Source organism: Vicia villosa, linkage group LG7 (genome assembly GCF_029867415.1).
Source record: "Vicia villosa cultivar HV-30 ecotype Madison, WI linkage group LG7, Vvil1.0, whole genome shotgun sequence".
Classification (NCBI taxonomy): Eukaryota; Viridiplantae; Streptophyta; class Magnoliopsida; order Fabales; family Fabaceae; genus Vicia; species Vicia villosa.
The window spans coordinates 92,130,042-92,153,632 of record NC_081186.1 but is presented as its reverse complement, the minus strand read 5'-3'; the positions used below and the strand labels follow the sequence as shown (position 1 = coordinate 92,153,632).

The 23,591-nt window shown below is 34.6% G+C and overlaps 4 protein-coding genes across 5 annotated transcripts; 2 read left to right on the top strand and 2 right to left on the bottom strand.

Annotated features, from left to right (window-relative positions):
* The first annotated feature begins 452 nt into the window (after positions 1–452).
* LOC131615836 (uncharacterized) lies at positions 453–3,450 on the top strand. Its single transcript, XM_058887000.1, has 3 exons — positions 453–802; positions 1,938–2,175; positions 3,089–3,450. Exons 1-3 carry the CDS (start codon positions 497–499, stop codon positions 3,235–3,237), a joined length of 693 nt encoding a protein of 230 aa, XP_058742983.1. The 5' UTR covers positions 453–496; the 3' UTR covers positions 3,238–3,450.
* Positions 3,451–5,568: 2,118 nt separating this feature from the next.
* LOC131615834 (ubiquinone biosynthesis O-methyltransferase, mitochondrial) lies at positions 5,569–11,054 on the top strand. Its single transcript, XM_058886998.1, has 9 exons — positions 5,569–5,857; positions 6,117–6,206; positions 6,762–6,840; positions 7,092–7,169; positions 7,392–7,440; positions 8,363–8,412; positions 8,530–8,679; positions 8,958–9,038; positions 9,129–11,054. Exons 1-9 carry the CDS (start codon positions 5,652–5,654, stop codon positions 9,240–9,242), a joined length of 897 nt encoding a protein of 298 aa, XP_058742981.1. The 5' UTR covers positions 5,569–5,651; the 3' UTR covers positions 9,243–11,054.
* Positions 10,015–11,012, bottom strand: LOC131615835 (uncharacterized protein P8A3.02c). The gene has a single exon (XM_058886999.1). It carries the CDS (start codon positions 11,010–11,012, stop codon positions 10,218–10,220), a length of 795 nt encoding a protein of 264 aa, XP_058742982.1. The 3' UTR covers positions 10,015–10,217.
* Positions 11,055–15,957: 4,903 nt separating the features above from the next.
* Positions 15,958–22,485, bottom strand: LOC131615833 (probable LRR receptor-like serine/threonine-protein kinase At1g07650). 2 transcript variants are annotated; one of them, XM_058886997.1, is made up of 24 exons: positions 22,201–22,485; positions 21,723–21,890; positions 20,943–21,014; positions 20,762–20,830; positions 20,591–20,662; positions 20,432–20,503; positions 20,265–20,336; positions 20,104–20,175; positions 19,807–19,878; positions 19,640–19,714; positions 19,474–19,545; positions 19,299–19,370; positions 19,136–19,201; positions 18,990–19,055; positions 18,868–18,906; positions 18,719–18,774; positions 18,254–18,636; positions 17,960–18,155; positions 17,639–17,794; positions 17,439–17,557; positions 17,136–17,346; positions 16,814–17,054; positions 16,557–16,707; positions 15,958–16,430 (listed from the first exon to the last, which is right to left on the bottom strand). In XM_058886997.1, exons 2-24 carry the CDS (start codon positions 21,725–21,727, stop codon positions 16,044–16,046), a joined length of 2,796 nt encoding a protein of 931 aa, XP_058742980.1. In that variant the 5' UTR covers positions 21,728–21,890; positions 22,201–22,485; the 3' UTR covers positions 15,958–16,043. The 2 variants fall into 2 exon arrangements, with proteins under 2 accessions (XP_058742980.1, XP_058742979.1); XM_058886996.1 differs by having other exon boundaries at positions 21,715–21,895; positions 22,201–22,484.
* Between the last annotated feature and the right edge of the window lie 1,106 nt (positions 22,486–23,591).

The following is a 23,591-nucleotide window of genomic DNA, read 5'->3' as shown; positions in this document are numbered from 1 at the left end:
ACACGCAGCCTAGTGGTAAAGCTGCTGGGGATGTTAACTTTGGGTCCTGGGTTCAACACCCACTAGGACCAATTTTTTGAGTTTCAACTACGCCCCATATGGCAGGGGGTAAAATAGGTATTAACCCTTTATAAAATTACGTGCGAAAGACATATCAAGACATATTTGGTGTACCTTTATTCAAAAAAGAAGCGAACATGAGAATATTATATAAAAAAAATGTGAATGTTGTATAATCGTAGCCGTCCACGTGGATTATAAAATGAGCTGCCGACGTGCTTACTTGTCGCTGTTTCTTATTCAGTCATTTCCACATGCTCATAAAGTAAAGAAGGACTCGCTTGCAATAAAATAAAATAAAAAAATTCAATATACGATGACGAATATAAATAAAATAAAACCCCGGGACCCACTTAGGTGCAAAGCAATAAAATATCATTCGTTAACACACTTTCTTCCTTCTCTCTATGTTGCTGACTCATCACTGTAACTGAAAATGGCGGAGAACTCCAACGGCAACGACGTCCACGTGGAACAACAACAGCAAGAAGAAGAAGAATCGGAAAATCTGAACTACAGAAAAGATAAATCAGTGAAACAAACCTTGCCGGAGGTCCTTAACCGTCTCGCTTCCGACATACTTTTTCCGGAACCTGCTGACGGTAATTCCTTACTTCGCCGGATCAAAATCTCCGTCGCGGAGAACGCTTGTCTCGTTCCAGAAGCTTCTAGAAACTCCGCGCACGATGTTCTCCTCTGGACTCGCCGCGGAAGTCCTCTCCGTGCTCTCCTCGTTATCTCTGTAAGGAAAAGTTCAATTTCATGATCCTGATTGAATCGAACTGTTTGAAGAATCTTCAACTCTTTATAGATTTATAGATCTAGATGTGATTTCAATTCTTTTATGCATGTTTTTCGGATTAGTTTTGTTTTTGTTTTCACTGATTTTGCAGATGAATCTGTTTGTAGTTGATTTTCAACTTTGGATTGTTCACTGTTTGGTTCCTTTGTTTATGCATACATATGTTTTCATGACTGTTCCTTTGTTTTTATTCTATGTATGACTGACAGCACTGAAAAAAGAAGTGTATCTTCATGTGTCGCACACCTGAATCGACATTTGTAATTACGTTTAATTTATTCATTTTTAAAAACTATTAGCGGTGTCGCCGTGTCAGTGTCGCAATTGTGTTAGGGTGTCAGTGCTTCATAGGTCTTATATAATCATTGAATAAAATATATAAAATATGTTAATCTAAGATGAAATAATTAAAATAATCAAATAGTAGAGTGTTTAACTAAGGATGCATGTGACTTGGATTGTGTTCACATTTAGGGTTGAATCATTTGATTTCCAAGGATGTAAGGTTTTTTTTGTATTATTCTGGTCTCATTGTGATCATAACTAGGTTCAAATTTTTTCCACCCATTTTGTTTCTTTTTGAAATTTGTTGGTATTTGAAGTTGTTTTCATCCCCTAAGTTTAACAGAAATTGTGTATTTTGTTGTTTCATATGCGTAAAATTCAAATTGAAATTGGAAGTATAATAATAGTAAGAGGTTAATCTTCATACACAGTCAACAAATCACAATCAAATATGTGTGCAACTTTAAAAATAGTTATGATAAAAGCCAAATGTTTCTAATGATCCGACAATTATGATTGATTGACAATGTAAAGCTCCTTACACCGACAAAATCTTTTTGCACTGACAATGCATATGAGTTAAATCTTAATTAAAATAGTTTCATAGTATTTACCATTCTAGGTTTTCAAAAAAAACAAAATAAAGTCTTCTGATATGATATTATATGCATTCTGAATAGATTTTTTAGCCAACAAGCTCTTACCCTTGTATGTCTGTATGATAAAAGGCGAATGAAAAAATTACCTTTTGTTTGGAATGCATATGATTCGGATTTCATTTTTGCTGCAGGTTGGGACGGTTACTTTTGTTTCTCTTACAGGACTGCTTGTCTTTATGCTTTTCTTTTTGGCCGCAACCATAAATGCCATTGTCATATCACTGCTCATGTCTTTAGCTGCAGCTGGAGGGTTCTTAGCTTTTTTCTTTGTATGTGCTACTGCTATATACATTGGAGCACTATCAATAGCCATATTTGTGATTTCTGTTACTACATTCTGGACAATTGTGGCTGTTCTGATTACCTCAGGTAACAAATTGTTTGACTTCCTCACTCTTCTCTCTTTTATTGTCTAGATATTGGGTTTTAGGTTTTATTTTGCTACTACATTGTTTTTAAAACTTTTACTAGTTCTGTGAAATCAAGAGTTTAAATACAACTATAGACATAAGATACAAAATTATATAAACTGCTTCCTTTTGTGGCAATAAGGCAGACAGACACTATATGTCACAACACAATAATGATCGGTAGTTTATTGTTCTTTCCAGTATGGAGGATAGATGTGACTCATGAGTGTACAAGCAGTAATTCCAGTTTGTTGTCCTCCTGATTGCATTTACGTCGTCAAATATGGAAATGAATGTTTACAACTGTCCATTTAATTGCACCGATTTTTGTCACATTTTCTTAAATAAAACATCTACTGAACCTCCAATGGACATGGGCACTATAAGGGAATGAATTCTCTCCATCGATGTGAAAGAATGGTGAAATCTACACTCTTGAATAGAAAAAAGGTGAGATGAGTTTTTAATATAAGAAATGGGAGTGAAAAGTTTAAGGGCGTTTATGGGCCATGAGATTAAATACACATGACAGAATATGAGGGGAAAAATGGAGAGCGTCCATTCCCAGACTTTAATGTTGTATTGTATGGTCCTCTACACAGTGTTGATATTCTTACCCGTCTGAAACAGTTGCTATAATATAATAGCATTGTCTGTGAATGTGATGACGTTCCATTCTTTAAAATTTCAACAAACCACCATAGACTATTTATGAGAAGATAGCCATAAGGTTGTCATCTATAACTTAACAGCGATTTGGCATTCCTTGATGAATTTCTTTCTATAATGCTTCTCGATCTGTTTCATTTTTTTGTACTGTGTGATAACACTGCGTATAATGTTCCTTGGACATGGAAATCAATGTGAACCAGGCTGGATTGGATTTTTCTATACTGTGTGGCTGATAACTAGGAAGAGCTTCGGCTTGGCCAAACATTCATTGAGTGTTACTAGCTCTGCAATCACAACTTACAATACTTCTCGGGCGGCCCGTCACCTTATACACAAAGATTCAGATTAAGGGAGAAGCAGTTAAACTCAGTTATAAGCTTATGTACAAATCTTTAGTTACATTTGCGTGCCTTAAAACTATACAAGCTTGTATTGACTAGTAAGACGCCTTGTATCTAGATACCTTTCACAGTTTGGTTTCAGTGCCTATCTTTTGTTATGTACTTGTGCATTCGCATATATTTTCATCAATGATCCAGCTTATTGTGTGTTGTGTTTGAAATTTGATGTTAATATAAGGGACATTTCTTCTTTAGCCTTATGTTGTATATCAGATAACATAATACCAGTTCCAAATTAGCCTGTGATTAAATGATGTAATTATTTTATTGTGCCGTTAAATATAGATTTAGTGGAAGGATCAGATAACTTACTTGTTACTAATATACATTATCCTTGTAGCAATAGTAATTTAGTAGTAAGAGGTATCATCAATGGAAATATTTTTATAAGAAGATACATTCTCGGAGTTTAAAATGAAAAGAGAAATTGTGATATGAACTCTAATGTGGGTTGTACCAATTAGTTTTTTATAGTAGTTCTACACAATGAAACAACCATTAAAATGAAAATAGAAAGAACATTGAAGAGAATTAATAATCTAAATATCAGAAATCAAGCTAGCTTTAAAATCAGAAATGCAATAAACATTTTCTAAAGTAGTTGAAGGTAACAAGGTAACACAGTCAACAATATATGAATAAGTATGAGAATTGAGAACCATTAGACAATATAACTATAAAATGTTTTATTGAATAAAATTTTGTAAATTAAGAAAGAGAATAAATAGATTGGTTGGATTTCTCTATGTCAACGATAAATAACTTACTCGTTGGACGTGTAAAGACTGAGTTTATTGCAGGAATATTAGAAATCACGCTGTTAGAAGCATCTTGAGAATCAAAATTGGTAGAATTGGACCTAGTGCTTTGAAACATACTGACATCTTAATGATATTAATGTTCAACATAAGTCAATGAGATTTGTCTTTAACAATTGGAAATGTTTTGGACTGGCCACAAGCTAAAAGGGGAAAGGGTAAATCATCAGTCTCTCCACTAAAATTTTGAAGGTACATTGTAGCTCTATTTTAGAGCTCCACATTGGATCCACGTTATGGATTGTTGCCTACCGTTAAATGTTTTAAGATAATTTTTCGCATTCTACGCTAAAATGATAGAGAATGTCCATAAACGCCTCTCATATATAAGACATCCCACATTTTCTGCATTCTACGCAAATATGATAGAGAATGTCCATAAACGTCTCTCATATATAAGACATCCCACATGAAACTTTAGATATTTTCTTTAATTCATAATTTACATTAGTCTTTATTTATTTGGGTGTTGCAGTCAGGGTTTTAAAAAAGGTCAGCGACCGTGAAAACGGCCGCGACAAAACGGTTTCTGCAAGTGCCGATATCGATACGTTATCACTGTTTTTTATATTAAAGAATAAATTATGGTTAATTCACACTGCGACGACCGCAATCACACCTGTACCGACCGAAATCGCAAAAACCTTTACGCGACCGTTACCATTTTTTAAAACCCTGGTTGCAGTGCTAACTTCGCAGATCCACCAACGCGTCGTTATATCGAAGATCCACTCCACCGCATCAAAACTCTACTCCATCATTTCACTAAGTATTTTTGGTTCCCTACCAGAACATGTCTGGACAAGAGGTTAGTCGAGATAAAACTAGTCCATTTTCCTCTAAGAATGTTGCTAAAAACATGAAAAACAAATTGGTGGAGCTCTCAAATTTTCGGGAAAAAACCATCTTAGAAAATACCTTAGTGCGCCCCTCAATGGAAAAGTGCTCAAAATATTAAATTTCCCAAGAACTTTAGAGGGTTGGGTTTGAGAATGTTGGACATCATGAACAAAGTGTGCATTCTTAAACTCAGTTGGAAGATCCATAATGGTGTAGATGAGCTATGGTGTAATGTGATGCAAAATAAGTATGACTGTCATAATTTGGAGTAACATGTGAGTGTTCGCAATTTAGATTCTACTTTGTGGAGGAACATGTGAGTCTTTGAAAAAAATTTGTTTAAAATGAATATTATTATTACTTTTTAATATAATAATGATTACTATTTTTTCGACTGTGTCTTTTAATTATTATTCTACACATTATTTTTAATAATAAGACTAATTTCGTAAAATATAATGTCTTATAATAATAGTATTATATTTTTTAATTTATGTATGAAAATGTGAGATGATAGTGATTTTAAAATGGAGGAAGTATTTTTTAATTTAAAAAAAAAAACAAAAAATATTTATTTAAAAATTTTAAGAAGAGCAATCTTAGCCCAATTCAAATCAAAATTCTAAAAGCCACAAGCCATGATCATAACCCAAAAAGCTTAATTGCAAAAGGGGAGAAGAACCACCGCACTTTCCCGCGGAACCATGAAACTCTTCAACCATCTCCGAACCCTAAACACTCACCACCGCATTCTCCGTAACCGATTTCACCCTCTCTTCAACAAGACCAACTTCTTCTCCGATGCTTCATTGCCTCAACAACCCACCACTCCACACGTTCAACAACCTTCGCATCCTTCTTCCTTGAACCGCAATGAACTCGCCAAGTTCGCCGCCATTGCTGAATCCTGGTAAGAGCTCTCAATTTACTTCTGATTGTTCCATGCGAATCGAATCCTAAATTAATTAAACAACACTGAATTAGGAGCTGGGTGTATTGGGAACTGGGTGTTTAGGTTTGCAATCAGAGATTACAAAATTTACTATCTTTTCTACTAATGTATAGGAAAAATAAGAATTGAAAGCTTATGGATTTAGGTGATTGTTATATAGTAAGAAAATATGAATGATGTTTATTTTTTCCCCTTTTTTTTGATGTATGTAAAATAGGTGGGATTTTGATGGCCCTTTTAAACCGTTACATGTGATGAATCCTACAAGACTTGCTTTCATTCGATCTGCATTGTGTCGACATTTCAAGTAAGCAACATTTCCTTTTGTTTCTTCCATTTTGAATCTGGTATGATGTGTACTGTTTTAATTCGATTTGTTTACTCGTGGAATTGAGCAAATTATAAGATAATGATTTGGCTGTGTTGGGTTTGATACCAAGTCATGCTAACTTATTGAATCCCTACAACTCGATATTTGTGATAGTGATACAACGTTAGAAATCTGGTTTAGTGCCAACAATTAGTGAGTGATATAAATATAAGTGAACTTCTAGAGTCCAGTTTAATCTTATAGGATAACTCTTGTGAAATATTTATCAGCAAAAAGTGTCACAGATGTTTTTTTTTATGTAAACCGAATGAGGAAATGATAAGAGAAACAAAAGGAAAATAGCTATTATTGATAATAATAGGTGTTATCAAATAGCAGCCATGGATGATTTTTGGCCAACTTGTGAGATATAGTGGTTCCATGACGTTTTATGGCCTACCGCAATCTATAACAATGTAACAAGTTCCTATACATAATTGTATGTCTCTTTGGGATATTATTTGGACAGTAATTAAACGTCCCTTGTCTCAGGAAGGACCCTTACAGTGCTAAGCCCCTGGAAGGACTTAAAATTGCTGATGTGGGCTGTGGAGGTGGAATTCTTTCCGAGGTATACATTTTCTCCTTTTTCTTGTTTGAAAAGGACGTTTTCCCTTTTTATCGCGATCCTCGTAGGAATCTGTAGCATAGTGATGTTTTCATAGCTATACTTGTTAGCTTGATATGTAGAATATAAATCCTTTCTTTGATGTGTATTCTCCTGTCTCTCTTTTGCAGAGTATTAAGAATGTTAATTGTGTTTGATTGCAAAAAAATGCTATTTTTATTGTTATTTTTACTTATGCATCTCCTTTGTTTTAGCCATTAGCTCGGATGGGAGCTACTGTGACGGGAATTGATGCTGTGGAAAAGAATATCAACATTGCTCGACTTCATGCTGTATGCTTAGTGTAGAAGTTTACTGTTGGTTTTTAATAATGGTTGTTTCCAATTTTAAATTTGTCCGTACAGTCCTAACAATTTTATTATTGATGTTATTTGGTGGAAGCAGATGTTGAATACTTAATTATTCTATTATTAACTAATAGTATTGAGTGAATTTAGTTCATTAGATCTTCACCATTAGCTGAACCACTTACCGTTGCCTGTCCCTGTCCACAGGAATCTGATCCGGCAACTTCAGCTATTGAGTTTTGTTGCACAACAGCTGGTAAGTATGTAAGTCTTAATTGTGAGACAAATATTCTTCAATACTTTTGTTTCGCATCCATGGTGTGTATTCTTCAAACCAGTTTCCATTTGGAAGCTATCCCACTTGTGACTATTACTGCCTGCTCTACTTTTCCTAATCTAACAATTTGGTGCACAATCTTAGTAACAAGTTCAAAGCCGATTAGTGTAAATTTCCTTTTACCTAACAGGTTGGGGTCCTTCTTTGCTGGATAGTTTAGAGTTTGAGAAAGTTCTGAAGTTAAGATGCTTTGACACAAAAATTGATCCAATATTATTCTTCAAATTATCTTTCACTTCGTAGTCAGTAGTCTTGTTTGTGATTCTGGTTCATAACTTCTTGCTGCATCTTGCAATAAATAGCCAATTTATGTTATTTATGTTAACTTAGAATCTATATTTTGGATGCGGAGAAGTCAAAAACAAATTGTTGACTTTTAGGAAAACTTTTTTTTAGTACTTCGATCTTATTTTATCTTAGTACCGTCTTATATTGAAGAAATAGCTTTCTCTATCCTGCAGTGTTTCTCATCTAACAATGTGTGATACTTGGTATGAAACTGCCCAAATAGGAGAACAAATTTCCAATTCAAAAAACTAATCACACTTTTTACCAAAAAGATAGATGGTCACATACATGTCTCTATTTCTTCCTATGCTTGTAACTTTTAATGTTTTCACTTGTGCGGTCCGACCAATTTCTTTCTTGGCAACATGCCTATGGAAAACTTTACACTCGTGCCTCGTGTAAAAAATTAAATGCTGATTATGGCTTTGGATATCATTTGTAGAAATAGCTTATATTAATCTGATTTATTTAGAGTTATCCTTCTGTTTTAGGGTATTATGCATAGTATTTTTTAACTCACAATTTTTAATAGTTTTTCAAAATGACTGATCAGAGAAGCTAGTTGAAGAAGGAAGAAAATTCGATGCAGTGATGGCCCTGGAGGTACCTTTTTTCTGCCCCCTTCCTGTGGTTGTGTGCTTACATGTTGTGTTACATGAACACCGAGAGATAATGATACCTAAGTTCCCACGCATTGATTTGAAGTACATCTTTTCACAGGTGATCGAGCACGTTGCGGAACCTGCAGAGTTCTGCAAGTCTCTAGCAGCATTAACAATTACAGATGGAGCTACCATCATATCAACAATTAATCGTTCAATGAGAGCTTATGCAACTGCCATTGTTGCCGCAGAATACATCCTCCGCTGGGTATTTTATTTTTCTCAAGTTCATTCTGTTGTTTTAAATTCTACCTTAGTACCTTTTCCCTAAAATTTGTTACTTTTCATTACTTTATAGTATCTATCTTGACACACACTTTATATTAGAAAACATTAAGATTGTAATCAACATACCAAAGGCTGTTAGACATTTATAAAATATTGATAGAAAGAGTAAACAAGGAAGTATTTGTTATGTCATGAATTATGATCCAAATTTAGAATAAAGTGGCCATCATTGATGACATAATGTTTGAAACATGGCAGCTTCCAATGGGCACTCATGAATGGTCTAGTTTTCTTACTCCAGAGGAGCTAGTTCTGATCCTGCAACGCGCCGGCATCAATGTAAGCAACACTCATTAATTCATAAACTGATAAACAAGACCTTTTTCACTTTCTTTTTTGTTCTTATCATGTTTCTCTGGTTGTGCATAGGTTGAGGAGATGGCAGGATTCACATATAACCCAGTAACAGGAAGATGGTCTTTATCAGATGATATTAGCGTCAATTTCATTGCCATGGGCATCAAAACAAACAACACAGAATAGAATAGGATAGATAAAAAAATACCAAGAACTTGCTCTTTATGTATTCATTCATTTGTAAGAATAACATTAAATTTGTCTAGAATGCTAAATAAACATTGAAATTTAAAAAGAAAAAGGGACACATTGTGTTGATTTTGAATATTCAAACTGTTTTCAAGACGAAACACTGAATGGAAGTCAGACACGGATTACTGGTTACATAAGGAACTCGACATAGTGACAGCTGAACTGCTCGCCATTCTGCAAGGTTTTCATCTAGCCAGGAACAATGGGGTTCACCCATGTTGTGTGTTACACTGCTTCTGAGTTTCACAAGTTTGCTACCATTATTCAAGATACGAAGGATATATGCAGCAATTGTACTGGAATGTTATGCTGATTTACACGCTTAGAGAAGAAAACTCCCGAGCTGGTTTCATGTCAAGTACTTAGTATTTTAACTGATTGTTCAAGGATCTCGATTGTGAGAAAATGATATTTTGTTGTTCTTCTACTTATCTTTTTTCTTTATTTGCCAAACTAAAGAAAGGAGGAAAAAAACACACTACCTATATTTATTCAAGTATTTTCGTAAAAACTCAATTTTGAAATCTCAAAATTCAATTTACTAATGTGTTTTTTAATAGTATATTTCAACCACCTCCCAACAGCAATAACCTCAATGAGCAAGTACATTTCAAATATCTCCAACTAAAATTCACGCAGCAACAAACACAATTATCATATATGTAACTGATTGCAATTTAAAACAATAGTTATGTAATCAATATAGTTTATCTCAAAGGGTGTATACTTCATTCATGTCCAAAATTACACAAAAACTCTTGTTTTGTCCTAAAGTACACATCCAACCCACAAAATTTCCCTTATTTTTTGGTACAATTGGGGGTAGGAAACCATCTAAAAACAAACTAATTTGATTGAAATTTGAGATTTTGGATGAACAAAGAAAAAAGAAAAAAAAAGGATTGATTTTTAGATTGGGGGAGCAGAGGAACAAAGTTTTCTGAGGGTAACAGAGGTTCGCGTGGATTGATTCAACAATTCTCCCTTCCATGATTGAAACCCAGGTTTCCGATTAATCTCATGCTTCCAAAGATACCTAGCATCTCCAAACATGATAACCAAGGAACCAGGAGTAAGCAAAACAGGAACACACAGTTCCTCCAAAGTGAAATGCATGACACAAGACGATTCCAAAGAGACAATAGCAATGGCATCTTCAAACCGCAAGAGATCAACATGAGGACTTATTCCCTCACCTGGCTGGTACAAGTTTGTTATTATTTGATCAAACAACGGTTCCCTCTGTAGCAAATTTGGTGGGAGAAAAGATGAATCAGAACACGAACGACGAATTGAATGAGAGAGTTTGATTGCCCAATGAGGTAGGTTTTGATAACCGAAACGCATTGCTTGGTTGATTGAAGGTTGCGTGAACCATTGCTCCGATTCGATTGACGAGAGTAAGCGAGATTGTTGACGAATTGATAGGAAGTTTCTTAGCATCCATAACCCTTTCACTTCTTCGATTGGTTCCCAATTGTAATCGGAATCGAAATCGGATCTACCGTCGTCGTTTTCTTCGTCGGAGGATGAGTGTCCGAATACTTGTTCTAACACTGTTCTCTGATGCTGCTCCTCCATATCTGTATCGGAATCGGATCTACCGTCGCAGTGGGTGTCATCGTCGGAGATTGAGGGTCCGAAGACTTGTTCTAACACCAACCTCTGGTGCTCCTCATCGTCTTCGTCACCCATCATCATCATCTTTTCCCTTTTCTCCAATTTCCTCTTAGTCCCAAACAAAACAAACTCAATCTGATTTTATTAGTCTGAGAGGAAATATATATATAAAGACTCTGGTTATGGTAGCTTCTTCTATATTTAGGTGAAAAAAGTGTAAATTTAGAATATTATATTATAATATTCTTTTCTTTTTTTTTTTAGGAAACATTATATAATACAGATTATAATGTTGAAAAATCAAACTCTAAACAGAAAAATATCTCTCAAAATGTTGAGAATGATTCTTATTCAGAAAGAATATAACAAAGGCATAAATAGCTACTACAAAGGAAACAAATTGCTACCACGTTTTACAAGCCTAGTAACGTGGAAGTGGCTAAAATAAAGGAACAACTCAATAACTGATGCAAGACTGTTTCTCCTAAATATTAGGATTATTGACTCAGCAAAATGAAACAACAAACTTGACTAAAACTACTCTTATGACCACTAATTATGCTCCACTTACTTAACATTTCCTCCCCTAAACTGACATTGCTAATAACAATCAGTTTACATCTGTTGTTGGTCGGACCCCAAGTAACCTGCGAAGCCTTTCAAATACTTCTAGTTTTAGTGGCTTGGTCATGATGTCTGCTAATTGGTCATCTGTTCTGCAGTGCTTCAGCTCCAGCATACCATCTTTAGTTAGATCACGCAAAAAGTGAAATCGCACATCGATATGTTTGCTTCTTCCGTGCATTACAGGATTTTTGGATAACTTAATTGTGGAACTATTATCACAAAATACTGTAATACACTTACAATGAGAATGACCAATTCGATCTAGTATTCTTTTTATCCAAATGCCTTGACATGCACAAGCAGCAGCTGCAATAAACTCTGATTCAGTTGTAGACAATGATACAACAGGTTGCTTTCTTGAACTCCAACATACAGCTCCATTAGACAACAAAAACGCATACCCTGATGTACTTCTTCTATCGTCTATATCACCTGCGTAATCACTGTCGGTGTAGGCCAGCAGCTCATCCTTGACTCCTCTCTTGTAGAACACCCCCATTTCTATGGTTCCTTTTAAATAACGAAGCACCCTTTTTGCGGCTAACATGTGTGCTTCCTTAGGCTTAGCTATGTACCTACTTATGAGACATACGGCATACATCATATCCGGCCGGGTACAGGTTAAGTACATGAGACTTCCAACCATTTGTTTAAACAATGTTGCATCCACATCTGCACCTCCACTGTTCTTTGATAACTTAGTACCTGGAACAATAGGATTCTTCACTGAATTGCAATTTTTCATTCCAAACCTATCAAGGACTTCATGAGCATACTTTCTTTGGCACATATGAATACCTTCAGAACTTTGTTGTATTTCAACACCTAGAAAGTATTTTAATTTTCCTAGGTCTGTCATGTCAAACTCTAATTTCATAGAGCTTTTGAACTTCTCACAAAGATCAATATCATTCCCTGTAAATATCAAGTCATCAACATAGATACTAACAACAAGAATTTTACCTCCTTCAATCTTGACAAATAAAGTAGGCTCATTGTTGCATCTTTCAAACCCTTCTTTAATAAAATATCCTTCAATCCTGCTATACCAGGCCCTAGGTGCCTGTTTTAATCCGTATAAAGCCTTCTTAAGCTTGTAGACCTTGTCTTCCTTTCCTTCTTTCACATATCCCAGTGGTTGTTCTACAAATACAGCCTCATTTAGTTTACCGTGCAAGAATGCACTCTTCACATCCAACTGAAACAATGTCCATCCTTTTTGTGCCGCCAAAGCCAAAACAATGCGAATGGTATCCCATCGTGCCACCGGAGCAAATACTTCATCATAGTCTACTCCATATTTTTGGGCGTAGCCTTTCACCACCAAGCGTGCTTTGAATTTATCAATCTCCCCACTTTCATTCAATTTGGTTTTATACACCCATTTGACACCAAGTCTTTTTGCTCCATGTGGCAAGCTCACTAACTCCCAAGTATCATTTTTCTCTATGGCTTCAATCTCTAAATCCATTGCATTCCTCCATTTATCACTCTTTGCAGCCTCTTCATAATAGATTGGATCTTCTTGTGACATAAAGAAAACCAAGTCTTGCACATTTTCTTCCTCCTCAGATAATCCTTCTCCACTAACATAATCTTGCATCCATATTGGTGCTCTCCTAACTCTTTCTCCATCTGAACACAAATTATTTCCTTCACGTGAGTTTGGTTCACTTCCTTCATTTGAGTCACTTGAGGCAGATGCTTCTTCTTGTTGTTCTTCATCACCTTCAATTTCACCAATGTCACTAGATTCATGATCAATATCTCCCAAATCAACCTTTACCTCTTCATTACTCCTCCCCCAATTCCAGCTCTCATTTTCTTCAAATACCACATCTCTACTTGTCACCACAACCTTAGCAATGGGATCAAAAAGACGGTAAGCCTTAGACTCATTACTTACCCCTAGAAGCACACATTTGTAGCTTTTGTCATCCAACTTCAATCTTTTTCTATCTGGTATATGCACATGACCAATGCACCCAAAAATTCTGAAATGCTCGATATTAGGCTTGATTCCACTCCAACATTCTTCAGGAGTTTTATCTTTCAAAGCTGAAGTAGGGCTTCTATTTAACACATGCACAGTCCATTGAGCAGCTTCAGCCCAAAAATTCTTTGGCATTTGTTTCTCTGTAAGCAAACATCGGACCATATTCATGATGGTTCGGTTTTTCCGCTCCGCAACTCCATTTTGTTGGGGCGTGTAAGCTGCTGTAAGCTGCCTTTTAATACCATGAGCCCTGCAAAAATCATTAAACTCATGTGAATTAAATTCACCGCCTCGATCAGTTCTTAAACAACATATACCACCTCCCGTCTCCTTTTCAACAAGGTTCTTAAAGATCTTGAATGTTGAAAATGTTTCACTTTTTTCAGCTAAGAAATAAATCCAAATTTTTCTGCTGAAATCATCAATAAAGCTTAAAATGTACCTTTTGTTGCTATTTGACATTGGTGTTATAGGACCACAAATATCAGAGTGTATCAGTTGAAATCTTTGAGATGCTCTCCATTGGCTGATCTTTGGTATTGCTTCTCGATGTTGCTTTCCCACATTGCAAATAGTGCACACCTTATTTTTGGCTTTGAGTTGAGGCAATCCTTTAACAAGTTGCTTGGACTGCAACATTCTAAGACTTTGATTGTTTAGATGTCCATATCGTTTGTGCCAAAGATCCGTGATGTCATCGGAAGTTGCTTGAAAGCAGGTTATAGTCTGTGGTATAGAGGCAGATAGTGCAAACATTCGATTTGTTGAAATTTGAGTGTGCATTATAACCCCCTTTTTTGAATGATAAACTTTGCAAGCTCCATCTTGTATCAAAATAGCCAACCCTTTTTCTTGTAGTTGGCCAATGCTTAACAAGTTATTCTTGAGTTCAGGAATAAAAAATACATTTGTTATTACTTGAGTTACTCCTTCAAACTCAAGCTTGATATCTCCTTTTCCCATCACCGGCATTTTTGAATCATTTCCAAGCTTCACCGAGTGTCTGAATTTCTCATCCAAATTCACAAACTATTGCTTGTCACCTGTCATGTGGTTAGAGCAGCCCGAGTCAAGAAACCAAATTCCTTCCCTCTTTGCTTTGTTCAATTCTACATAAGACATCAAAAGAATCTCCTCTTCTTCATCTACCTCCGCATAATTTGCAGCATTCCATCCGGTAGGGCATTCATACTGATAATGCCCTAACTTATGACATCTATAACATTCAACAACAGCTTTGTTGAATCCTTGCCTACCTCTTCCTCGGCCTCTTCCTCTGAATGCTACTCGGCCCCTTCCTCTACCACCGAACTTGTCGTCATAGGAGACTTTAAGTGCTTGTTCTTCACCTCTATGCCCTTTCATCCTTTGTTCATGTACCAATAAACTGCTCTGTAATTCATCGATTGTCAAAGTGTCCAAATCATTTGATTCTTCCACTGAACAAACAACATAATCAAATTTAGCAGTCATAGATCGTAAGATCTTCTCGACAACAACTATTTGGTCCATCTTTTCACCGTGCATCTTCATTTTGTTAGCAATTGTTAAAGTACGAGAAAAGTACTCATCAACTCCTTCTCCTTCCTTCATCTGCAACATCTCAAACTCCTTTCTCAGTGCTTGTAGTTGGGCTCTTTTGACTTTGGTTGTTCCTTGGTATTTTTGTTTCATAGAATCCCAAATCTGTTTTGCAGTATCTTTCACAAGAATAGTCTCCAATATTGTTCGGTCTATAGCCTGAAACAAATAATTCTTGACTTTCAAATCTTTTAATTTCTGCTCCTCGATTTGCTTGCTTTGGGCCTCTGTCGGTACTGTTCCACTTGGAAGTGAAGCAATGCCGGTTTCCACTAAGCCCCAATATTCTTTCGAACGTAGAAAGTTTTCCATTAACATGGACCAATGGTCATAGTGACCATCAAATTTTGGAATTGCAGGTTGAACAAAACTACCTTCAGTAGTCATCTCTCTTTCTGTTTTTCTCTTTTCTACTCACACAATCAGGCCCCTAGTAAGGAGCTCTGATACCAGATGTTGAAAAATCAAACTCTAAACAGAAAAATATCTCTCAAAATGTTGAGAATGATTCTTATTCAGAAAGAATATAACAAAGGCATAAATAGCTACTACAAAGGAAACAAACTGCTACCACGTTTTACAAGCCTAGTAACGTGGAAGTGGCTAAAATAAAGGAACAACTCAATAACTGATGCAAGACTGTTTCTCCTAAATATTAGGATTATTGACTCAGCAAAATGAAACAACAAACTTGACTAAAACTACTCTTATGACCACTAATTATGCTCCACTTACTTAACATATAATGGAGTCGAAGTCATGCGAAAAGATCAGAAGGTGATATTATAATTCTACAAAATGTACAAGAAGAAGAAAATATAACTCTTTGGTTTTAATAATTGCTTTCTTTTTTATTTTTTGTATTAAGTTCATCACAATTTTTGTAACGAATACATGTTAGTAAACTATCTTCATTTGTCTAATCCAACTGAGTTATCTTTTACAAGATGATTGCTCTCTTCTGTTTCAACATGTGAGTAAGAGGAATCAGTATAAATAGTAGGTATTGACATGCTTTGTGATCTGCTTGGATTCTCCCAGAAGTGGCTTCTTATGCTCTTATGTTTTGAACTTGAACCAGCCGCCGAATACCCCGGGTCCGAAAGAAGATCCTGAATGTCGGTCCAACCTTCAAGCATGCTTACAACTTGGCACATTGTTGGCCTAAGTGTTGGAGATGCATTAGTACACAAGAGAGCTACATTTAGCATTACAATCGCTTCGTCAGTTGAGTAATCTGAACCCATATCTGGATCAACTAGCTCCAAAAGACTTCCTCGCTCTTGTAAAACATAGGCCTGAAAGAAATCCAAATTTCAGACTATATATTATTATCACTGTTAAGCACTTAGAATATGAACTAGCACGAAAATGTGGAGAGGGAACATGAAGAAGAAGAAAAATTTGAAATCAAGTTTAGTTACCCAATCTAGAAGGTAGAAAAATTCATCGTCCGGCCTATAATTTGTATTGCTCTTTCCGCTGATAGTTTCCAACGCAACCACGCCAAAGCTATAAACGTCTGCTTTATCCGTTAAGTAGCCGCGCATTGCATATTCTGGAGCCATATAACCGCTGCAGAAAGACAACAAAGCATAATGTTACGACATGTATACTTTATGATTTCATTTTTCATGACAAACTAGTTGTGAAACTTCACTCTAAACTACTAAGAACTTACATTGTTCCCGCAATCCGAGTGCTAACATGTGTTTTGTCATCTTCTATAAGTTTTGCCAAACCGAAATCTGAAATTTTTGCATTGAAATCCTTGTCCAGCAACACATTACTTGCCTTGATATCCCTATGTATAATTTTAATTCTGGATTCTTCATGGAGATAAGCCAAAGCTTTAGCTATACCAAGGCAAATTTTCTTCCTGGTAAGCCAGTCCAGTTTTGTTTTCCTGTCTGATCCCTTCCCTGTATGAGTACGATTGTTAGAAAGATGAAATTTATATCTAAGTATATTCCTTTTGATTATGATTATAAAGCTAAGTTTACCGAAAAGAATGCGAGATAGACAATTATTTTCCATGTACTCGTATATCAGTATAAGTTGGTTCCCTTCTACGCAACATCCATGGAGCTTAACAAGATTCGGATGCTGAAGTCCAGATAACATTCCTATCTCATTCACAAACTCGCGGTTTCCTTGCTTAGATTTTGATGATAGCTGCTTTACTGCAATTACTGTACCATCTGATAGTAGCCCCTGCAACATGATTAAGGTAATTTTTTGTCTTGCATTATTACAACATATCTAAAATGTAGACAGAAATATAAACTTAAGGAGGATCAAAATACCTTGTAAACAGAACCAAAGCCACCTTCGCCGAGTTTATTTTCTACATCGAAGTTTTTGGTAGCGGTTTTTATTTGTTTTAAAGTGAACAATCCTGTTTGCAGATCTATACCCTGAAGTTCTGTGAAAATAATGGAAATTTCAAAATGAAGTATTTATTATAAACAAAAGAACTGAAGAAACTTAGTGGAACATTTCGTACCTTTATATACTGGATCCTTGCCACCTAACATTCCCTTCCTCCTCATGATAGCCAGCATAATAAGGACAACGACTAAAACGCCACAGACTATGCCAACTGTCAGTAGTATAACATAAGTTCTGTTGCCGTGCTCGTGCTCCGACGGAGGCTTAAAATCTGTGAAAGGGAAAAGTCTCTATTTATAGCTTTTGTAGAAGTGAAAACCAAAAACTATGTCAGAAGTTAAAAAATGATGATTTTGTCTATATTACTTTTCTTTCTTTCTTCTACTTATCATATAAGTTAGCTAGAATTGAATCTAAGGTGCGGGATGTGACTTACTAGGATCCACTGAAATAGCAGAAACTAAAGGTCCATAAACTCCTCTTGTCGGTATTCCGGTGGTTCCTTTTCCAGCCCAGTAGAATTGAATCCTCAAAGTATTCTGCGTGACGGTTGCGTTAAATTTCTTCACAATTGGCTTTTCGGTACCACCAGCTTCTTGTTCGATATCGAAGTCTCTCAACACCAATGTGTCCTTAATTACATGACATAACAATACATTCCATCTAAATCAACGCGTGGTTCAACAAAAAACGATTATTTTTCATCTGGAACACGTAAAGTAACAGTTACCTGGATGTAGACGTCGAATATCCGCCTCCCGAGACGGTTAAATGACATATCGTTGATGAAAATAATCTCTGCAAAGTGAAGCTTGACAGTGTAGTTTCCATTTATCATGCATAGGCCATAGTATGTTAGAGAAAGAGGCGAAACGCGAGCTGTTGTGTAGAGTTTCGAGTTGATCATAGAGACATTAAGAAGCTTAGAAGTATTGGTCACAGTGTAGGGATCAGAATCAATGTCATTGTCCATGAAGCTCCCTGTGCTGCTAAGAGCCCAACCATTAGTGATAAATAACATTGAAGCGCCTTTTCGTTCTATGTCTGCTTCGTATATACTACCATTAACATTTGCTTCACTACCACCGCAGTTAATGCGCATGGAGTAACGACCTGTTAACAAAATTTGAATCAGTATTCATAGCAGCATATCAGATATAAGAATATTTTGTAGTTCGTATAGTTACACACTTACGAGGGTTATCCGTCGAGCACGGGAAGTTCTTTTTTAGGCATGAATGAATGTTACTTCTGCAACACAAAATGAAGATTAAGAATGAAGATTAAGGTTATGTAGTAAGCAAAAAGGTTGGAAAACATTATGTTCAAAGCACAGCGTCTTACTTCTTTGACGATAATAAGGAGTAGCTCTCGACAAGGTTTCTGGAAGAAAAAAAAACTCGTTAGACTGATGATAACCATGTTTATTCACGATAACTAGAACTCGAAGCTTGAATGAAACGTACATGCTCCCTCGTGGACATTCGGTTGGACTTGAGTTTTCCCATTCAAAGTTATTGTTAGAGATATCACTGCGCACCAAAATATGTATCTCATGTTAGTCCTCAATGCTTTGAAATATATGTGGCATTTTTTAAGGTATTCGACCTACATATTTTTGTTATTTGATAGGACCCAACTCGGTATAGTTCCTGATAAGTTGTTCGAAGTAAGATACCTACATTATTCAACAGAAATTGTATTTCGTTAGACGAGATGTTCAACAAAGAGATGTTCTAAAAAGATGTTATGTTCCGTTCAATCCGTTCGCATACATGAAGTCCACTTTGTCAAGCTCGGCAAAAGAGTCAGGTATCTTTCCACTCAAGCTATTGAAACTCAAATCTCTGCATCGATTAAGATAAGTTAATGAACATGTTTAGCATATAGAAAGCGTTAAATTGAAAAGAAAAAGAGAAAACATTCTACATCTCTTGTTGAACTACTTACAAGATCTTCAGTTTTTCCATTACCCCGATATACTCCGGGATCTCTCCTTTAATCGAGCATCTTCTCAAAACTCTGCATTACGATGTCCGAGTAAAAATGTCATTTTGAAAAGACTTGAAGAAAAGAGAAAGCATTTTTAACTTTTTAAGTCATTGATTTAACTTACAGTGTCTTCATGGATTTCATATTATTTAGTGGCGGAAAAGTAGAGCTTTTACTACCTCTCAAATCAGTTATCCTCCTAAGTATCACAACAAACAAAAGAATCACTTGAAAAGTTCATCTTCTATGATTGAGAAAAATTCTAAATATATTCAAGTGTTAGAAGCATACAAATCACTTAATTTTGTCAATGCAGAAATGCTGGAAGGTATAGGCCCCTCAAGAGAGCAACCTTGGATGTGCCTGAAAACCGAAATCGTGAAAATTTGATACAAAAGGTATAGTATACAATAATACAAAACAAATCAGTATTGTCAAATAGCGACTATAGCGTTTTAGCATAGCAGAATATGAACAAATCACTATTATTCTGCGGTACGCTAGTGTTTTCACCGTAGCATAGCGGAATTCGAACAAACTGCTATTTTTCACGGTTTCACGATAGACAACAACGGAACGGAAACTTACAGCTTTTCAATCACTGTCCATTTACTAATGAAATCAGGTATCTTCCCAAAGAAGTTATTGTCACTTAGCCTCCTAAAATAATTTTCCAAGAGATTAGTCAGCATGCGAAAAAATACGATTTTTGTTTTGATTTGGTAATTGATAAGCGAACAAATACTTACAAATCATTCAATTTGGTCAACTTGGAAAGCGCGGATGGCAATGCTCCCGTGAATCCATTTGATTGAAGAATGCTAAACAAACACAATTCATTCATTCATGTTAAACACTACAGAAAAAAATCAGAGATTGTGAATCCAATAAGAAGACAGAATTGCAGAAGAATTACAGTTTTTCTAAGTTGATCAACTTCCCAATCTCCGTTGGAATAAAGCCGGAAAATAAATTTCCTTCAATACTCCTGTAACATTTACAAATATTAAATTAAGATTTGCGATCACAATCACGAACACAATTTGTATGAAAATGAAGAAATGATTTAACTTACACGTTTTTGAGAGTTGTAATGTTGGTTAGAACTTTAGGGAATGGTCCTGATAATCTGTTTCCCATTAAAGATCTGCATAATCAATAGTGAACAAAACTTTGGTGTCACTTTCAGTTTGATTACTTGAGAAACAAGAAACTTATGAGGCAATGACCAAAGAGAAGTTCTTACAACTCAACCAAGTTCATTGTAGTCCATTGTTGCGGTATAGAACCCGTGATGATGTTTCGACTAAGGTCTCTGATTAAAAATATATGACATTGTTTATAAGGTGTCAGATAAGTGATAAGAGTATAAATTGCATGAGAAAATCATGCATCATAGTTTTAAAGACGAGATTTAGCAAGGTTACAATATTTTGAGATGTCGAAGCTTGGAAAATTCCGGCGAGAGAATACCAGAAAGATTCTGTTCCTTCAAGGACCTATTGAAATATAATGTGAAATTATAAAGAAAATTGAAAATTAGAATTTAATCATCCATCTAGATAGAAGAAAAATACCAAATGTACTACCAGTAGTTTGTAAAAAAATAAAAATAAAAAATCAATTTAACATTAAATTGTGACAAGAAAATAAACAAATACTTATCCTCAAAAGAATGAAAAGACACAAGACAGCACATCCTTTTCTAAGTCAATGTTTTGCTTATGTTTTTCAAAGTCAATGTTGCACAATATTCCATTATTTTTAAAAATAATTGAGTTTAATAATCATTCACATTTAGACCAGTGTGGCAATTTGACAAGTCACATATGTTTATGGATATGCATAAATCACTGAAATTATTATTAGAAAAATAGAAAAAAAACTTTCATTTTTATTAGTGTTCATGAAATCCAACAAAGCATGAATTTTCACCCTTAAAAAAACTTTCTTAAAAAAGAAAACTCAACCTTTTTAATGTTAAAAAATAACTTTTGCATTGCACGTGAATGTTTGATGGTAACATTAAAGTTTCTATAGTAAAAAAAACATGTGATCAAAAAAATACACAAACATTAACCAATCAACTTGAGTACAAAAATATTGCACATGATTGCATGTGATTTTCTGCCACATGTTTTAGTTTTGAAGGATCCAAGAAAAAAAAGAGAGAAGATAGAAAAAAAGAGAGGCCAGTACATGCTTACAACATGGCAAGAAGTATTGTTTTTGAAAGAACAATCACAAATCACAGAACTCTCAAAACCTTTCCAATTATCAGATTCAGAAACATTCCATTTCCCTTTTCCACTACAAGGATCTACTCCAAAATCCCAATCTTTCTTCCCAATCTTGTTTCCTATCTCCTTCAATGCCTTCACTACAATCACACAAATAAGAAATTAATATCATAAACCAATGAACCAGTAGTCTCAACCGCAATTGAAGTTGCATCTAGATGCAAGAAATTAGTTACAACTAACTACAGTTAGTTGTAACTAACTTTAATACGATCAAAAAAATTAGTTACAATTTACAATAATTATTTGTAACTAACTTCTTGTATCTAATACTATTGAGAGTATGTGGGTGAAAGAAGTTCATTTTTTGTTGAGTTTCTATAAGAATATCTTAATTAAGCTATTTGAAGAAACTTGAACAAATGGAGGAGTGAGTTTTAGTTACCTTCTTGAGTGTTGAGCTTTGGTGTTGCAGCTGAAGTCAAGTGTGAGATGAAAGTAGAATAAAAGAGAAGTATAAAAAAGAGTACATTAAGCTCCATGGAAGTGCTTTTTTTCTTTTTGGGTATGAAATTAGATGGAGAGGAAGTGAAAAACTATAGATAGATAATAGATTGTGGGTTGAATGAAAGACATTAATGTTGCTAGCTACTATGGTTGGGAGCATAGATAGAAATAAAAAATAAAAAGTTTAATAAGAAACAAAATAAGTAGATTGCAAAATTTGCAAGTTGTAAGGGGAAATTAATTTAAGCGCGTTGGAATTGTGATTTTTTTTCAACAATAACACAAATTAAAAATATATTCTCATTTAAGTGTCCAAATCGAATGTCAATTATAGAACTTGAGATGGGACTCACGCGGAACCACATTAATGTTATAATATATAAGTATATTTTTTATAAAATAATTATGTAAGAAAAAAAAGGTTGATGGAATTTTGAATACTTGTCAACAATGTAGGACTATTAAAATATTGGATTCCAAAATTTAATAAAAAAGAAGAAATTCAACCTCAATTATTTACAAATCTAAATACACATATTTACACAATAATAAACACAATTCACAATTCTTTTTCTTCTGGTAATAATATTTTAATTTTATATTTTTAGTTAAATATATTTTTGTCAAACTCTAAAATTTTTTGCGATTAAATTTAAGCCCTAATTTTTATGCAAATTTATATGTTAAATGTGTCAAGTAAAATTTTTAAAGGGATATCATTGATTAAACATTAAATATTATTAGTTTAATAATTTAAAATTTATTAATTTATCTATAAAGTTATTTTGCAAAATAATAATGATATTTTTTAAATAAAATTTATTTATTTAAACTTATAGATCAATTAATAAAGTTTAAATAATTACATTATTAAAATGATAACATTTTAATTACTTAATTATCTATTACTTTAATGTTATTTAAAATTAGTTGAAGTTATAGATAAATCAAAAAAATTAAAATAACTAAAATATTAAACTAATAATAATTTAATAAGTTGTTTAATAACAAAAATCTTAAACTAATAATATTCTTATTTAAATCTTTAAGCTTTATTTTCAAGGATTTGAGGCCCTGGTTAAGCACAAACACGACAACAAGTGTAAATCTCATTCCAATAATATTTTAATAGCACGATGAGAATGTCATACTTTTATATATTTAAAGGCAGAATTTTTCCTAATATTGTTGATATGAAAATCAAACAAAAACGGTAGGAGATTAGAGAAGCCTATCAAAGAGTATCAAGAAGTTGAAGAATAAGTATCAACTCACTTTTTATTACGAACCACTGTATCAGACACATTGAGTATGACCTAGAATTGGTTC

What these genes read in the sequence shown, in the direction of transcription:
- LOC131615836 (XM_058887000.1), top strand. Translation starts at nt 497, where the DNA reads ATGGCGGAGAACTCCAACGGCAACGACGTCCACGTGGAACAACAACAG. An exon ending in GTGCTCTCCTCGTTATCTCT is followed by an intron (nt 803 to 1,937) that starts GTAAGGAAAAGT and finishes TTTTTGCTGCAG; the next exon opens with GTTGGGACGGTTACTTTTGT. An exon ending in GGCTGTTCTGATTACCTCAG is followed by an intron (nt 2,176 to 3,088) that starts GTAACAAATTGT and finishes AATGTGAACCAG; the next exon opens with GCTGGATTGGATTTTTCTAT.
- LOC131615834 (XM_058886998.1), top strand. Translation starts at nt 5,652, where the DNA reads ATGAAACTCTTCAACCATCTCCGAACCCTAAACACTCACCACCGCATT. An exon ending in GCCGCCATTGCTGAATCCTG is followed by an intron (nt 5,858 to 6,116) that starts GTAAGAGCTCTC and finishes TATGTAAAATAG; the next exon opens with GTGGGATTTTGATGGCCCTT. An exon ending in TGCAACGCGCCGGCATCAAT is followed by an intron (nt 9,039 to 9,128) that starts GTAAGCAACACT and finishes GGTTGTGCATAG; the next exon opens with GTTGAGGAGATGGCAGGATT.
- LOC131615835 (XM_058886999.1), bottom strand. Translation starts at nt 11,012, where the DNA reads ATGATGATGATGGGTGACGAAGACGATGAGGAGCACCAGAGGTTGGTG.
- LOC131615833 (XM_058886996.1), bottom strand. Translation starts at nt 22,297, where the DNA reads ATGGAGCTTAATGTACTCTTTTTTATACTTCTCTTTTATTCTACTTTC. An exon ending in ACAATGAACTTGGTTGAGTT is followed by an intron (nt 20,663 to 20,761) that starts GTAAGAACTTCT and finishes TTGATTATGCAG; the next exon opens with ATCTTTAATGGGAAACAGAT. An exon ending in TTGACCAAATTGAATGATTT is followed by an intron (nt 20,176 to 20,264) that starts GTAAGTATTTGT and finishes AAATTATTTTAG; the next exon opens with GAGGCTAAGTGACAATAACT.